At 40.4% G+C, this 16562-nt stretch overlaps 2 protein-coding genes across 2 annotated transcripts in view; both read right to left on the bottom strand.

The window, feature by feature from the left end:
- Nucleotides 1–16562, bottom strand: part of LOC119412970 (multiple inositol polyphosphate phosphatase 1) — a 129293-nt gene that overhangs the window by 86908 nt on the left and 25823 nt on the right. The gene's annotated exons all lie outside the window — the stretch shown is intronic.
- LOC119412949 (bifunctional 3'-phosphoadenosine 5'-phosphosulfate synthase 2) lies at nucleotides 2150–15070 on the bottom strand (the record flags this gene model as incomplete). The annotated part of the gene is given in 11 exon segments (XM_037679963.1): nucleotides 2150–2602; nucleotides 2699–2928; nucleotides 2999–3267; nucleotides 5186–5321; nucleotides 5433–5638; nucleotides 7073–7184; nucleotides 7639–7752; nucleotides 11019–11137; nucleotides 11260–11398; nucleotides 11491–11726; nucleotides 14956–15070. Coding segments are annotated over 11 exon segments (1818 nt in total), but the record flags the coding sequence as incomplete, so codon positions are not given.

Consider the following 16562-nt stretch of genomic DNA (forward strand, 5'->3'; position numbering starts at 1 on the left):
TATATATATATATATATATATATATATGTATATATATATATATATATACATGTATATATATATATATGAATGTTTCTGTTCAGTACCCTGAGACAACTTTTGTTGTGACTTGGTGCCATATAAATAAACTGAATTGAATTGAAATGGTAAAAATAAGAATAAAATAATCTCAAGCAAAAGGTTGATAATTGCAAAAACTTTCACAAGTTGTTCAAGCTGAAAGAAAAACAGATTATGTTTCATTTTAGCACCATAATCTGGACATGTACTAAAATTTAAATCAAGCAGTCAATAAAAATGTAGCTGAAAATGAGAAATATTTTAGAAAAACATGTACAGTTTGACTGAAGATGCTCAGATTAGTGATCGGACTCAATCCAAACTACATGCATTCTGTTATCACGTCACCATACAGTGATGGACATCTTTAAAACCATACAAAATGAGTAAAAAAACCCGTCAAAGACCCATAATCTAAACTATGACTTTATAATGTAGGCCTTTGCAGTTTGGATTGATGCAAATATGACTCCCATGTACATTAGTCCACATCTGTTACTAGTGAAGCTCAGCTAAAACAATCATAAAGGGATAATATTACACAATGAATATTGTACTTGGAAACTTTGCAACGCACCGATGGCACGGTTCAGCAGATTACCTGGAACAGGTAAAATGGGTTACCTGGAACATTGCAGATTAAATGATCTGATCCTAATTAGGAATCTGCATCTTGCAGAGAGGTTCAATCTTCTCATGGAGGAACAGTTGTCTCATAGCAATGAGCTTAATTGACAGATTAATGGCCGGCAAAATTATTCAGCATTCCCAAGTTCAGTCAGTCACCTGTTTATTGTGTTTTAAAGCAAAATTTTCCTAAATTCCCTTTTAAAGATCTGTTAGGGAAAGCCAAACAGAAAAAAAAAAATAACAGTGTATCAAGGTTCATGCTCAATAATCCAGGTAAAAAATCCAACACAGTTATATCAGTTCATCAGAACATTTTCTTCTTTTTTTTATTTGTTGAAACGTTTTGTCCTTCATCCAAAGGACTTCGTCAGTCCGAGGAGCCACAACAAACTCAGTCTGCAAACAACACACTCACATAGTGTACCAACCAGTTTGCTGGTGATAAGATGACCTGACTGAACATTGCTTAGTTTTTTTAACCTGGATTATTGAGCATGAACTTTGATGTTTTGCACCACTTTGGCTGTGGCTGCCTCAGAGGAGTGGACGGGGGAGAGGGCGGGCCCCAGAAACCATCTTATCACCAGCAAACTGGTTGGTCCACTATGTGAGTGGGCTGCTTGTGGACTGAGTTTGATGTGGCTCCTCGGACTGATGAAGTCCTTTGGATGAAACGTATCAAAAGCTAAAAAAAAAAAAGAAAGTGTCCAGTTGAATTGACTTAACTTTGTTGGAAACAATTTCCTCCTTACAAATAGACAATAAATGTTACTTTAATTTTCAAATTCTGACTATTTAAATATGTCAAGAATACAACAAAATACATTGGTTTATGGGTTTAAACATTATATAACTAGAATATTATTTAAAATTATTTTAAATAAACTCAATTGACCATGCTTTTATTTTGTAGTTTCTTGCATTTATAATACCAGACTTTACCACCAGGTGGCGACATTATGCTGTTGACGGTGCACCCTTTAGTTGCGACACTGTTCAGTCGACCTTTCTCCTCACTGTGACAGGATGTACTTTGAGTACTTTAATAAAAAATAAAAAGTTGCACAATCAGTAGCACACAGCCAATATCAAGAGCGAAGTGTCTTGTTTATGATTCCCACAGTCCCGTCATCAAACAGGTCCACAATGATTCGTAGCAGCAGATTTCTTTCTTTATTACTGCATTTATGTCTCTAAAGCTGCATTGCATGAATACACCGGCCCACTTCAGACCACCACACAAGTCTCGGACGTTTCAGTCGAACACCAACAAGAAATACACTCAATTTCAGAAGGACATGTCAGAGAAGTGCACTTCCACACATTTTACCGAGCATATATCTAAAACATGGAGGCACCATTACAGTTACAAAACTATGACGTAATTTTCATTCAGGTTACACACATAACTTGACGTACAAGAACATAATTGTTGCTGCAAGTCTGAAATCTAGGAGTGTTTGTCCACATGTTAAAATTAAAAGGGATTTCCTTCTCTTGGGATGTGCTCCAAAACTTGGAAACAGATATATATATTAAAAAAAAAAGAATATAAAGATGCATTTAATTTATTAAAATACAAAGCTTAAGTTAATGTGTCATTAAAAATATAAAATATTTTATAAAATAATCATTTATATAAATGTATAAATGCGTCTTCTTCTTCAGAACTTCATCAGTTGAAATCCAACATCCCACGCCATCGAAGCACGTGTAAAATCTGTCCCCTTTAAGAAAGCTTTTATCATTTCATGCTGAGCTGAAGGTCTATCAGTTGTTCTTCTGAACAGAGGAGTAGTACTCGACCAGGACTTTCCAGGCCTTCAGGGCCATGAATCCGTCGGGAGGGTTCTCTCCGCTCCGAGCTAAGTTCCTCATCTTGGTTCCGGAGATGAACTCAAACTCAGCTTGACTAAGAGAGGGAAGAATTTGCAGCATAGAACATTAGAAGTTAGAGGTTTTTAGTTAAAAAACAACTACGGATTGAGACAATTTACTCTTCACTCACCGCTCTGGGTTGTAGAAGTCCATACCCTTCTTGGTTTTGTTGTAGGCAGCGACCCTGAAGGGAATGATCTCCACCGAGGTGAGGCCGGGGGCCATGGTGAGGACTTTCCCTCCATGGGTGGCATCGTACAAGTCCTGCTTCGTTTCAGGATGAGGCATGCCTGCCGGGTCGCGGCCGACGATGTAGAAGTTAGCTCCGGCGATCATTCTCGCTCTGCAATGCCACTGGACCTGAAAGACAAAGATTTTCAGTCACGTGCGGTTCCTCTCACCCAGCAGTGTCCTCCAAGTGACTCGTTACCTCAGTGGGGCCGGCGTACATCATAGGTGAGGGGAAGATGGCGACGATGGTGTTGGCCGGGTCCAGGACGCCCTCCTCCAGGACGGCAGCGTGCTGCCTCATCCTCCACTGCAGGGGCACGTCGTCATCTTTGGTCCAGCCTCCGAGCGGGTGTAGGAGGAGGACCGGGTTCTTGTATCCCCGCTCCAGCAGACGCCGCTTGGTGTCCTGCATGAGGAGGGCGTGGCCGTTGTGGACCGGGTTACGCAGCTGGAACGCGAACACAGCGTCTAGGGAGAAGCACAAAGTTCACACATGAGCAGGGACCGCTAACAGAATGACAGCAGCTGGTTCTGAGTCAGTTCATTCTGATAAACGACAGCCAACAGGCACAGCGTGCACTTTAAACTGCACGTGGAGTTTTATTAGAAATGTGCAACTACAACTTTGTGTGGTTAGTGTGAATTTATCTTACTGTTAACAAATCCTTTGAAAACTCAAAAACAACCAATGCGTTTAAGAATAATGGGCGAAAATATGGCTTCATGTTAAAAAAAAACAACCACAATCAAAGCAACAGTTTGTTCTTTAAATGCTGTGGTTTTCTCTGACTCAAGTTAGCACAAAACAGCAGCTTCTGTGCTATAGACAAATCTGAGTTTGGTCAATAAAAACTAAGTGTTTTATAAAGCTAGGTGGGAGACATTTGGTTCTGTCTGGTTGGGTTGGAAACAAGTTTTTGGGGAGATGGGACAAAATACAGAACAGCAAAATCCAAGTCAACATGCACCAGAAACTAAAACTGTCCAAAACACACACTGCTTTTTCATTACACATATAAAAAAAAAAGAGGAATAAATTAAACAAATGTGAGCACAGCAGCAACGTCGAAGTGAATAAGTAACATCAGCTGATAACACTTATTTACTGAATAACTCCACACATGAGGAAAACAAAACCTTCGTGCATCCACAAATTTACCATAGCACTTGTGATCTGGTCCTTAGTTAAGCTTTTATTTCTTTTTTTGTTTTTCCTGAAAGACAAAATGTATTACCGGTACTTAACATACAGTACAACTTTGTGTGTTCACTGTATATATATTTTTCATTTGAGGTACAGTAAATAAAAACAGTACATCCTTTGTTACTGACACAGCTATCTTAATGACATTTGAAGTAATCACATTAAATGTTCATATCCTGCACTTTTAATTAGGCCTGTCACGATAATCAATAAATCAATTACTCGCATGATAAATGAAAATTATCGACCTCATTTTCATTTATCGGCTTTATCGTTTCTTCATTTCTCTCTCTTTCTACTGAAGACACTGGATGCTCTTCACTGACCCCTCCCTTTCTCTTTTCTCTTTAAAATCCATCTTAACCGTCCAAAATCGTGTTTTTGGATCGTTAAAAGCAGCTAAGCTGAGAAGCTAAGCTACAAGCTAAGCTACTTGGGAAAAATCCTCAGCTCCAAAATTCACGGTTGCGTCCCGTGCCTTCATGTAAAAAGTTGTTTTTCTCTGCAAAAATAAGCTGAGAACATGTTTACTGTTTTTTTATTAAAAGCTTTGTGTGAAAAATGCTATGCTAAAGAGCTGAAACCACACCGAGCGTCCGCCATTTTGAGAACCGGAACAAAAGGAAGGAGAGACAGCCCGTGTCACGTCAAGGGGCCTCCCTCCCATTTTTCTTAAAGAGACATGCTGCTCGCTCCCTCACCATCCATCCTTCGGTTCAAACAGTCTTATACTGCCACCTGGGGGTCAATAAATGTACTACACTCAAAATAAAATTAACCAACATTTCTTTTCAAATTTGACAATAATTACTAATTATTGTCAATTTTCAAACTACATTATCGTTATTGCAATAATTTCTGACAAGTAATCGCACAGCAAAATTTATTATCGTGACAGGCCTACTTTTAATGTGCCATTTCTGATAAAGACTTGTCTCTTAGCTCCAACGAAATGCTTCTCGTATTTTAAAAAGTGTTTTGAAGACAAGCTAAGGTGCTTTACCAACCATAATCCGGTACTTTGGATGTTTAAACCTAATCCAACAAGTTTTTAAAGACAGACAGCATTAAAGTGAAGGAGAACAAACAAACATGGAGACATATGAGTACATAGTTTAACTACATACTTATAAACTGTCACCATTTCAAAGTGACATTCTGTTTTCTCCACTAGTTTCTCACCTGCTCCCATGTCTTCGAACTTCTGCTGGAGCTCCTTAGGAGTAAAGCGGTACTGGTCCAGTCCATCATTCCATTTGATCCGCTCCAGCACCTCCAGCTCACCACCAACCAGCCAGTCACCTCCTTCCATAACCATCTGCACAAGACAAGAAAACAGAATTGATCATTTAGTGTTTAAATGCATCAGTCTGCCAGGGAAAAGAGAACAAACGATGGAGGTTTTTGATGTGATGTGTGTGCGGTGGACCTTTATGTACGGGTGTTGAGGGCAGGTGGTGCCCCACTGTCGGGCACAGCGCTCTTCTTTCCGATGGGGGTAGAACTCGGGTTTTCTGAGAATAGCCACACGGGAACCCTGATACTCCAGAGCTACAGCTGCGCAGCCGTCCAGCTCCTGCTTGACCTCAGTGCTCACAGGCAGCACGATGGGAACGGACATGTTGATGGCCCCGCCTGACAGAAAAATAAAAATTAAAAACACTCAGAAAACCAGTGCAGTCCAACATTAAAGGTTAAAGTGAACGAGAAACATGTTCTGTGAAAAGGCAGCGTGACTGCTGAATGACTTTGCTGAGGAAGCTGAAACTAAGTGATTAAAGCCAAAAGAAGCAAAACGCTAGCTAAAGTAGTAAAATCCAAGCTAAAAGTATCAAAAGGCTAGGTAGAAGCTGAAGTAGCAGAACAGTAACTAACAGCTAAATTTAGCAAAGGGTTACTTAAAAGCTAAAAGAAGTAGAATTCATTCATTCAACCTTTATTTAGATAGGTAAATCCCATTGAGCCTCGAGAACTCATTTACAAGAGAGACCTGATAGAATAGTGGCTAAAAACTAAAAGTAGCATAAGGCTAGCTAAAAGTATTAAAAAGCTATTTAAAAGCTGAAGTAGCAAAACAGTAGCTAAAAGCTACATTTAGCAAAGGGTTACCTAAAAGCTAAAAGAAGCAGAATGGTAGCTAAAAACTAAAAGTAGCATAAGATTAGCTAAAAGTATTAAAAAGCTATTTATAAGCTGAAGTAGAAGAACAGTTGCTAAAAGCTAAAATTAGCAAAGGATTACCTAAAAGCTAAAAGAAGCAGAGTGGTGCCTAAAAACTGAAAGTAGCATAAGGGTAGCTAAAAGTATCAAAAACTATTTAGAAGCTGAAGTAGCAGAATAGGTTCAAGGTTTTTTTTATTGTCATTCGCATCACATGTGGTACACAAGGTGGAATGAAACTGTGCACTCAAGGTCCCAGTTACACACAAAAATAGTAGCTAAAAGCTAAATTTTGCAAAAGGTTACCTAAATATAAAAGAAGCAGAACGGTCACTAAAAACTAGAAGTAGCATAAGACAACAAAAATAGAGTAGCGATGTTGAAGCAGATTTCAAAAAGAGCAATGTTCTTGATGGAACTCAAGAGATCGTGTATTTCTATAGGGAAAATATTTGTAATTGAAGTTAAATTATGTTCAAAAGTTTAAGAGGTACAAATAAAAAAGAAAAGTCATTGCATCCATCTCCTGAATGAGCTGAAATATACAAAATATACTAAAATCACACAAAGTATGTAGAAAAAGTTAAATTTACAAACAAACAAAAGAAATGTTGGTAAAATCTATAAACCAGGAAGCAAAAAAAAATCAGCGTTCACACAACAGATGATGAAAGTGCAGGGCTATTCAAGTGGCGGCCCGGGGGCCAAACCAGGCCCACGGTTGAGCTCAGTTCGGCCCACAAATGGGTTCATTTTTTTAAATTAAACTACCGTAGATTTTAAACCGTAAAACAAACTTGCTTAATAATAACTGCAGGATGTCCGGCCCCTGAGCTCTTGGCTTTCAGTAACTGTGCCCCCCTGAGCAGTTTAGTTGAAAAGTCCCGTGAAAGTGTGTTTGTTTCTCACCGTCCAGCAGGTTGCCAAAGTGCAGGACCTGAAGGAACTCCCTTTCCCTCATGAAGCCCTTTAGAGGACTGGCCCAGCCCTCGGCCAAAACCTGCACCCACTGAAGATCCAACTGAGAACAGAGAGAGAAGAAAACGTTAAAAGACAAAAAAAGACACGCTTCCTTCCACTTCAAGAACTTTCTACAACTCCACAGTTCAAGCAGGTCGTGTCGCGGCTGCAGAAAACCGAGGAGCTGTTCTTGACGTTCTGCTGAAGAGACACAGCTTCTCTCCATCCCGTCCTGCCTCGTGTGCATGCTACACAGATGCTCTCCCCCTCCCCGCTCCTCCCTCACGAGTCACGCTGTGAGAACACATCTCCGGCTGCGAAGTACATTTGTGAACACCAACTGTGGAAGAAGTCCTGGACATTCTCCGAAATCTCTCTAGAGATGCAGTCTGAGACAGAGCCGAGCGTTCCTGCAACTACGGAGTCGTTCTCTTAATCAGCGACACACTGGAACTTGGACTTCCCTCCGAGTTTTTATTAAAACGTCACACTCAAGGCCGTTTTAGGCGAATTACCTCGGTGATGCTGATGGTGGGCAGAGTGTTTGAATCGGTCACAGCAAGATTTAGCTTGTTCTCCGGAACAAAGAGCTCGATCACCTCCTCCAGGATCTCGCCCGGCACGATGTTCTGCATTTAACACACGGAGAACGAAAGTAAGAAGAAAAAAAAAAAAAGTCATCCCTATGCATAGAAACATTTGTTAGTTATCATTCCAAACAAGTTGAAAACGTGAGGGAGGTTCCACGAACAAATACCGAAGGCAGTGAGCATTAAGATAATCATTTTGTGTATTTGCAGCAGTCTTATCTTTAAATCATCAAGTCTACATTCTTGAGAACAGCAGAGGAGCTTTTTTTTTTGAGGAAGGAAATGACTTGTGAGACGCCAAACAGAAGTCATGGAACTTCCTGTCTTCTTTTCTCTCCTTCAGACTTTTGTTAGCTTTCAGCTGATCCTGGACAGTGTCCAGCAGAGCGAGGGGTGTGTGGCTCCAAACAGTTCAGAAAACCTCAAATCAAGGCTTTATTTCTTTTTAAATAATCTTTATTTCACTAAGGACTCATGCTGTAAGGCTTCCTCAGAATTTATGGTTTGAAGATATCACAAAACTCAAACAAGGAAGTTATGGTGTTTCTTACACCTGAAGGACTGCGTCTGTACAAATCACTGCTTCTTTACTCGTACTCTGGACTTTAAATTGGGGTTTTCAACACTTGATAGTTTACGTCTTGATTACTTTGAGCTCTAAACTCTTTCCCTTTCGATTCTCAAAAATATGTGCCGTTGCATTATTCCTCCTTATACTTTCCATTTTGGCTCCTCGTAAGATTTCCTGCTGATAATACCAAGAATTCTCCTAAAATGTATGAAGTTCAAGCGATAATAGCTTTTAATGGATGTATTTTGAGTCCCTTACTGTAGTGGTTCTGGGTCCACGAGCCGGTGCTTGTGGGTCGGCAAAAAAATAATAATTTTTTTTAACAAGCACGTAGATGTTTAACAACCCGTTAAAATACAACAAAATGCAGGAGATCACATGTACTTTATTCAAAATTTTCTGGGGGAGGACCCCCGCTGCCTGCTATTTGCGTTCTGGCATTGATCAGTTTACAAATGAAGCCCTGTTACTTGGTACGACTACTGCTGTTATGATTCTGTTGTTTTATGTAAAAGACCGTCCAGATGAGCTGACTGACCATTGTTGGATTTTTTATCTGGATTATCGCGCATGAACTTTGGTGTTTTGAACCACTTTGGCATGACTGCCTCAGAGGAGATGATGGAGAAGAGGGCGGGCCCCGGAAGCATCTTAGCACGAGCAAACTGCTTTTTTTCCCCACTATGGAGTATGTTGTTTGTGGGAATCAGTTTTGTTTGGTGGCTCCTTAGATTAAAGAACGAATGAAGGACGAAACATCTCAGCAAAAAAATAAATAAATAAATAAATAAAACAAACTTGTCCAGATGAGCTGACTGAACATTGTTGGATTTTTACCTGAATTATTGAGAATGAACGTTTGTGTTTATGTAAAGAGTTTACTGTAATAACGTGATGAAGTGGCAATACATTTATTATGTTCATTATGTGAATAGGTAAAGTTTTAAAGTGGTTTTTGATTCTGTTAATTTTCTCAAAACTGTAATTTTGAAGTTGAAATTTAAAATGTTGTTATTTAAGTGTGTCTTAAATGAAAAATACCCCATGTTTAAAAGTATAAAAATTGTATTAACACTATTAAAGAACAGGTATTAAGTATTCATGTTACACAAATTGCATTACAGAGACAAATTGAATTATTTAATAAACATGAGGGTTGGGGGGGGGGGGGGGGGGTCCCTGAAACTTTTTTCTCCCCTCTAAGGGGTCCTTGAACACAAAACATTTGAGAAGCCTTGACTTACAGTATAATTAATATGCATGTTTGATTTAATGTAGCTGGAGGTGTAAGGATTGTGACCAGATTGTTTGTGGGTGGGTTGGGGGGGGGGGATCACTAGCTGGAAAAACTGGTATTTCCAGTCAAAAGAAACCACCTGAGATTAATGCAGAGGTGCCTGTAGCATTTGATACGTCCTGAGCTTATGTGTCTCTGTGCACATTGATAAATGTACCCAAGTCTCTGCTGGTAAAATGCCCTTTCATCTTGGTGTACTTTATCCACACAAAAAAAAACATCTAAAATCAGTGTTTGACTTCTTGGTTTTCAATCCCAAATACAACTAGTGAACAGTGAACTTTCAACTATCTTCCATTTCGTTCCTGAGCTACGTTAAGAATCGTTGATGTGCAAATCTCTTTGTAGCCGCTTGCAAATCTGTTCAATACGTTCACAGTAAGCCATTCAACTCAGCGTGGCATTGTGCCAGTCACGCTCCGTGCGCCAAGATTCCCCCGCAGCGATAAGCATCGTACAGGAACCGGAAAAAAAAAAACATTCGTCATGTTGCCACAGCAATTTCTTTTGTCGCGTCACTTGCTACCGTCAAGATACGCCCCGTGAAAATCTTACTCGTGTAAATATGAACATTATCAGTAACCTGTCCTCCAGCAAAGCCCCAGCAGAAACAGTGGCGGTTATTAAAATTCAATAACGCATTTGAATTGTGCGATTTCCGCCTGTTTTCCCTCAGTTTGACTTGGTTGAATACATGTGCTGTAATATGAGCAGGGCCTGTAATGTGATCTCCAGTGTTATCTAACAAATCTGCTGCTCCTGTGGATATTTACACTAAATAACCCCCATTTTAATTAATTTTTCAAGAAAAAAACCCTTATATATTCTTTTTTCATGTGTCACCGAGCCAACTTGAGTGCATCTTACAATGAAACTCCAGTCTTTGGACCTTTAGTTGAACATGTTTTATATAACAGTCAAAGAATGGACTGTTGTTGGTCAAACCAGTCTTTGTCCCAACATACAGGAGCTGCACCTCATATAGAATTCACACGCAGTGTTTGAATAAACTGAATCCGTTCCCACTCCATCCTCTGATTTGTGCTCGTCTAATGATCACCATGATCCACTCCACCTCAGGTTGGACATCGCAAATTTCTCCCATTTCAGCTCAACTTCTTTAGTTGAGCTTCTGTGATTCATAAAGTCAGTTATGAGTATCACACTATCTCTCTGATTATTTGCGTTTTAGGAAGTCAGATATAAGGTAGCAGCCGCTCCTTGATTATATTGAACTTGCTTTGTGAAATCCATTAAGGGCTTGTTTAAACAGGGATATCTGTTGTTCTTCTATTTACTGACAGACAAATTGGTGTTTGCATTTGACATTTACATTAGCTACAAAGTGGCCCTCAAAGTCACGTCACACTTTAAGGCTAACATTGGCTTTAACATTAACACTAGCAAAGAAGAAGAACCTTGACGGTTCCCACACACCTGGTCTCTGAGAAGCTCCAGCAGCTGGTGGATACACTCGTTCACTGAGAGCTCTCCGGTTTTCAGAACGAGCTCCGGTGCCTCGGGGCGCTCGTACTGCGAGTCAATCCCAGTAAAACCTGGCAAAAATAAATCGAACCACTCAAAGACACTTGAACGAGATGAAGGGGTAAACATAACACAACAGCTACAATGGGCTTGCACAAAGGGTTTGGGATTACTCGTATGATGAAGTGGTTACCTTTAATCTCTCCGGCGCGGGCCTTCTTGTACAGTCCTTTCACGTCCCTGCTCTCACACACTTCAAGAGAGGCATGGACGAACACTTCAAGAAACTGCAGCCCGGCACTCTCGTGGATCTTCCTCGCCTCAGCACGATCCTGCGAAACGAATCCCAAAAATCTTTTATCAAACTTGCCAATGTTACACGGGACGCACAATCCCGTAATGGTTATGGAAGACATTTTCTGACCTGGTCAAAGGGAGAGATGAAACTGGTGATGCAAACAAGGCCAGCGTCTGCGAAAAGCTTAGCTACTTCAGCGACACGTCGGATGTTCTCTTCGCGATCGTGATCAGAAAAGCCCAGATTCTTGTTCAGGCCATGGCGAATGTTGTCTCCGTCCAGTGAGTAGCAGGGGATCCTGTGGGACACGAGATACTCTTCCAGGGCAAAACTGATGGTGGTCTTCCCAGCACCAGACAAACCTAGCGGGTATAATTTACAGGATATCACATCAAGCTTTGTATAATGAAGCATTAGACAAAAATACGGAAAGCTGTTTGTGTATTTATTCAATATCCTTGATCTCAAGGGTCTTCTTTGCCGACTAGCTTGCGATTACAATGCACTAGTTGCACATTTTGGGTGCACACAAATTCAACAAAAATTATATTTTTGCCAACTAGTGGCACTTTACCCACCAAGTTGGAGCAGAGGCCATACGTGTCAGCCATTTTGCCACACTAGCAGCGCCAAAGTACCAACTTGTTGGCATTTCAACACACTAGTGGAACCACAGGAGCAAACTAGTCAAAAATCGTGTCTTACAAGTGACCAATGGGCAAAAAAAGCCCTTACACATTAACTATTAAACATTAAAATGCTCAGTAGTTGATGTGTTTTTGTCTTTACTAACAAACAAGAGCAGTTCAAAAAGTGTTCAATACAAAAACAACTGGACTTTATTTGTAACAGAAGACGTTTCGCTCCTCATCCGAGGAGCTTTCTCAAATCAAAGAGCAGTGAGTAAGGGATTCAGGTTATAAGGCTGAGTGAGATAAGACACACACACACATATGTAGATTGGCTGTTCACACCTAAACACCTTAACAGTAGGTCTTTGTTCATCTAATTCACAGACGAGGCCCCTCTGTTCCCATCAAGTGTGAAAACTGGCTGGAAATCAGTCTTAAAATTGCATTATATGTTTTTGAAAGTGGAAATCTGAGGTCTCCTCCTCTGTTAAGAAACAGCTTTTCCCTTTTTACATAAATTGCTTCCTTCACCCCCCTCTCAAACCATCTGTGTTCTCGGTCCAAAATGTGCACATTTTGGTCCTCAAAAGAGTGTCCCTTATCTGTGAGGTGGAGGTGAACAACTGAATCTTGTCCTGAAGAGCTGGATCTCCTGTGTTGAGCCATGCGTTTGTGAAGAGGCTGTTTAGTTTCTCCAATGTAGAGGTCAGGACAGTCCTCGCTGCACTGGACCGCATACACTACACCACTCTGGTTGTGTATGGGTGTCTTGTCCTTAGGGTGGACCAGCCTCTGTCTGAGAGTCCTGCTGGATTTGAAATGTACTGGGATCTTGTGTTTGTTGAAGATCCTTCTGAATTTCTCTGATACTCCAGCAACATAAGGGATGACAATGTTTTTACGTCTGTTGTTCTCCTTTTTCTGTTTATTAGTGTGTTTTGTAGATTTCCTGACTGACTTGACAAAAGCCCAGTTAGGATATCCACATGTTTGGAGAGCTTCTTGAATGTGTTTCTGTTCCTTTTCCTTCCCTTCTGTCTTCGTGGGGACGCGTTCGTACAGCCGTGCTTCTGTCTGTAAAAACTGTCACTGAACTTGAAATAAGTGGTGGAGAGGCAGAGATCCAACAGGGTGCAGATTTGGTCTGGGGTGAAGTTGGTCCTGTTGATTAAGTCCTTGTCTTGTAGAAGTTGTTTTCTGATGGTTTCTACTACTTCAGAGATGGGTATGCATGTGAAAAGAGAAGTCACATCATGCGATACAAAGGTTTCTCCTGGGGTTAGTTTCAAGTGTTGAACTTTGTTAGCAAAATCAATGGAGTTCTTTATGTGATGAGGTGTGTTTCCAACAAGAGGAGCTAAAATACCAGCCAGATGTTTAGCAATATTGTGTCACTGAGTTCATGCTGCTGACGATGGGTCTGAGTGGTGTTCCTTCTTTGTGTATTTTTGGAAGTCCATAAAGACGTCTTCTGTTACAAATAAAGTCCAGTTGTTTTTGTATTGAATGCTTTTTGAATTCATCATGTCCTGGATGACTGAGAATCTTCACCAGCAAACAAGAGCAGTCAACAAATGTCAACTAGTCAACAATTAGCCCAAAATTCAATTAAATTCAGTTTATTTATATAGCACCAAGTCACAATAGAAGACTTCTCAGGGCACTGAAACATTCATATACATAAAAAGTAAGTTAATAACAGTATTTATCTGAGGAGCAGACTGCTTTGAGTTTAACGTCATCGCAGACTCTCATCTTGAACAAGCTTAAATGCAACAGTGGAAAGGAAAAACTCCCTCATGAAGAAGAAACCTCTAGCAGAACCAGACTAAGGTCTTCGACAGGTGGGGTGTGAGAGGAAAAGGAAGGAGGAACAGATACACAATGGCAGGTCGAGAATTGCATGTAAAGACATAAATAGCATCAAATGAAAATTATTAAATTTTAACAAATTATTTAAGGAAATGAGGTCAATTTGTCCTCCAGTAGTTTAAGCCTAAGGCAGCATAACAAGCCAACCTTAACTATAAGATTTATCAAAAACGAACGTCTTAAGTCCAGTCTTTAAACTGGACAATGTGTCAGCCTCACGGACAGAAACTGGAAGTTGGTTCCAGAAGAGAGGAGCTCGATAACTGAAAGATCTTCCTCCCATTCTGCTTTTGGAAACTCTAGGAACCGCAAGTAAGCCTGCAGTCTGAGCGCAAAGTGCTCTGTTAGGAAGATATGGAACAATAAGATCTGTAATATAAGATGGAGCTAGGTTGTTGAGGGCTTTGTAGGTTAGAAGTAAGATTTTGAATTCTATTCTGAATTTGACAGGGAGCCAATGGAATAGTCACTACTGAACCAGTGTGACTAAATTGGATCTTACTAGTAGACTAGTAGTGCCCAGAATGCTCACTAGTCGACTGATTAAATCTTTGGGTCACACTGATCGACTAGTGGGCACATTTGACAGTCACTAGTTGACTAGTAGGCATAACCTGGGTTAACTAAGGGGAAAGGTTTTAATGCTAACTAATTAACTTGTACAAGACAGTTGTTAACTGTTGGTTGGATTAAATAAGTTCCTATTTCTTCCAACTCCTTCTAGAACAGATGAAAGAGTGAAATGTACATTATCTATACTTTTCTTCACTACTTTTTGTGTATTTTATTCTTTTATATGGACCTGTGTGTGTGTTATTTTCTAGTTTTAATTATTTGCTGCGATAAAAAAATTGTTTGCTTCGGTAGTCCAGTGTATTTTAGGCTACTAGTTGGGCAAAATGCCTGCCAAGACAACTTTTGTTCTAACTAGTTGGATGAAGTGCCACTAATTGGCAATAAGGTGTTGCCAGTATGAATGCTGGTTGAACTACTGGGACCATATGTACAACTATTTGCTATCAAGGATACCAAATGAACAGCATGTGATACAAATATTGACCAAATGTTGGATTACAGATTAACGTACCTGTGAGCCAGATGGTACAGCCCCTGAATCCCCCCCTGGTGCCCACGACCTGTCCTCTCTTAGACCTGCTGACATGGTGGGCTTGGTACACCACGTTGGTAGACCTAACGAGATCCTGAAGGAGATGGGAAGAGACTCAGACAGCAGAACGGATACCAGTGATGAGCATCTTTGTCTACGGAAAAATAACATGCCTCTGCCATGAAAAGTACCTGACGCTAACATTATGGAACAGTCATAGAGGTTGCAGAAAGTGGCAGCCAAACTTGGAATAAATGGGTCTTTAACGACTTGTAGACAGGAGAATTGAAGCATGGAAGGAATGGCGGTAGGGAGAGGACGGACCGGATGGACAATGTGTCCAGTGTGCTGCCTGTGGCTGAGCGATGATGTGGCAGCGCTCTGGCTCACCTCATCCCACGTTTCCTTCATTCCAGCAACTGCCATCTTAACCAGTTCATTCAGTGCTCAGGGAGTTTAACACACTCCACCCTGACTATTTGCGCTTTCCCTGGATCTCAGTAAACACCTGATAACCCCTGTTTAAAGGGAGTTCTCAAGAGAAGAAGAACAATCAGGGCATTCTCCACCCAGACTGACGTTCTTCTGGTATTTTCTTAGCCTTTCCTTCATCGTGCTACCACTACTCCTGGTATTTGTCCCAGTACTTTGATTTTGCTGATAGAATAAACAGATAAAACAGAAAAACAAACAGAGATGAACTGTTCTGTCTTGAGGCACTATCTCAAATAAAAGGAGAGTATCGAACGACTGAGATTACTTTATCAACTTTAGAAAATTAAATTAACTATTATTCTCTACCAGCAATTAACCTATGATAGGTACATTTATTAGTTGTTTCTTCTAGGACAGGATTATAAGATGTTCATTATGCAATTACTGAAAACTAAACCATTTGAAGAAGTACGTTGCAACTTTTAGCGTTCGCCCAAACCATCTGTCAAAATACTTGATTAATTTATCGCCTGCTGCCATAAGGTGAAGGCGGACAACAATGTTTTGCCCACGTCTCTGTCCATGGCTGTCTGTTGCCACAATATCTGATGAACCGCTGAGCAGAAAGTAATCACTGGTTGTATATCTACAACTGATTAACTTTTGGAGACAATCACATTCAATAAAACTGCCCCAGCCAGGTGACATCTAAAAACACAACAATGGTTCTAACGGAGTCAGTTTTACGTGTATTGAGCTAAAATTTGGTGAGGTAGTAGCTGAGACTGGTCTCCAACACATATTTTGAGGGCTAACATATTGCACATAATGTTGCCATTACCTGTTTAGAGTAAACACCGTTGGCAAAGTATCTCACGAAACTCTGGACAGATTTTAGTGCAACTCTCGGAAAGTAGTCACTGGACGTACATCTACAACTCTTTAAGTTTGGGAGACAACGCAATTTACAAGCTAATCAAACTTAGCCAACCCCCCCCCCCCAAAAAATAGCTATATGGCTGTCAATTTTCAAGATATTGCACCAAGATTAGGTGTCTTTGTTGTTGAGAGTTGCTCTAACACAGGACTATTCAACTGGTGGCCCGTGAGGTGAATTTCAGTCCAGTCCACCAATGAGTTCATTAAAAAAT

The sequence above is a fragment of the Nematolebias whitei genome, chromosome 1 (genome assembly GCF_014905685.2).
Source record: "Nematolebias whitei isolate Nwh7 chromosome 1, NemWhi1, whole genome shotgun sequence".
In the NCBI taxonomy this organism is placed as follows: Eukaryota; Metazoa; Chordata; class Actinopteri; order Cyprinodontiformes; family Rivulidae; genus Nematolebias; species Nematolebias whitei.